The sequence below is a fragment of the Tupaia chinensis genome, unplaced genomic scaffold (genome assembly GCF_000334495.1).
Source record: "Tupaia chinensis unplaced genomic scaffold, TupChi_1.0 Scaffold144171_2, whole genome shotgun sequence".
Lineage (NCBI taxonomy): Eukaryota > Metazoa > Chordata > Mammalia > Scandentia > Tupaiidae > Tupaia > Tupaia belangeri.
In genome coordinates, this window is record NW_006204028.1 from 1,548,128 (window position 1) to 1,549,541 (window position 1,414).

General features: G+C 59.8%; 1 protein-coding gene across 1 annotated transcript in view; it reads left to right on the forward strand.

Moving 5' to 3' along the window:
• Positions 1-1,414, forward strand: part of ITGA3 (integrin subunit alpha 3) — a 67,718-nt gene that overhangs the window by 64,878 nt on the left and 1,426 nt on the right. Inside the window, exon 27 of the mRNA XM_027767347.1 lies at positions 1-41. This exon is cut by the window's left edge and continues 14 nt beyond it. Within this exon, the coding sequence (XP_027623148.1) occupies positions 1-41 (41 nt within the window). The remainder of the gene's footprint in view (positions 42-1,414) is intronic.

Consider the following 1,414-nt stretch of genomic DNA (forward strand, 5'->3'; position numbering starts at 1 on the left):
TGCTGCTGCTGCTGGGGCTGATCATCCTCTTGCTGTGGAAGGTTAGGACCCCCACCTGCCTCGCCCGGGGCCCCCACTTGACCTCCTGCCTCCACACGCTCACACCCCACGTCTCCCCATCGCTTTCCCGTTGCCATTTCACCCCACCCTCCCCCATGTCCGCTCCACCTCCTCCCCAGCTTCCAGTCTCATCCCCCTGCCAGAGTTCATGGGTGAGATGCCAGCTGGAAAGGGGACCCTAAGGGTTCCGGCTTCTGGCCACACCTTCATGCCCCAGGCACCAAGTTCACCTCCCCCAGCCCCAGTCCGCTGCTGCTGCTGCTGCTGCGGGCAGCACCCCCACAGCGCCCCCTGATGACACTCCCGCCTCCTCCCCTCCGCAGTGCGGCTTCTTCAAGCGAGCCCGCACTCGCGCGCTGTATGAAGCTAAGAGGCAGAAGGCGGAGATGAAGAGCCAGCCGTCAGAGACGGAGAGGCTGACCGACGACTACTGAGGGGGTGGCCCCCGCCCCCGGCCCTCCCGGTAACACGGTTTCCCGGGCCCCCACCAGGGGGGTCTCTGACTGTCCTATCTGCTCCTCCTCCCTTCGGGGCTGCTGTGATTTCACACTGTCTCCACCTCTGAGAGCAGGCCACTCCGACTCCCTTTCCTCCCACCTGGTCTGGCTCTCACCAGCCTCCTCACTGCGCCCCGAAAGGGAACTAAAAATCCCTCCTGGGGGCCAGCCGGTGGTGGTAAAGGCGCCGGATCCTACATGGCTGAATGTGAGGTTCAGTCTAGGACCCAGAAGCTTGAAAACCATGCTAGCCACGTGTGGGTACACACCCAAAATCCCAAGAGAATGAAGGAGAAGGGATTGCGTGTGGCCATTCCACCCCCACTCCACCCCTGCGATTTCTCACTGTCCCTATGGACAGTGCCCTCTGGCAACAATTAAAAGAAAAAAAAGGAAAGAAAGAAACTCTCTCTCCTGGGACGACATTACTTACTGGAGATTGGAAAAGGGTCAAAACCAAGTCTACACCCAGGCTCTGGAGCCACAAGGCTCATCCAGAACGATTCTGCAGCCCCGCTCCCATCCTCGTTCTAGCTAAGGGACTAGCAGAGAGTCCTTCCTCTCAGCACCAGCCCTTTTCCTCCTGAGCATCCCTCTTCTGCCCTCGTTCTAGCTAAGGGACTAGCAGCCCTTTTCCTCCTGAGCATCCCTCTTCTGGACAAACTGACCTGCTTCCAACAGCCTGGCTCCGGTAGCACACCCATTCCTGGTGACCACTGAGATCCCACCCACAACCTCATCCCCTCCTCTCCATCCGCCTCTTCCTCCTCTCTGCCTTCCTCCACTTCTCCTTCCTCTGGGGACTGGGATGGGAAACCTGGTGCAGGGAAAGGGTGTGTTTGAGTCATGGGAAGAGC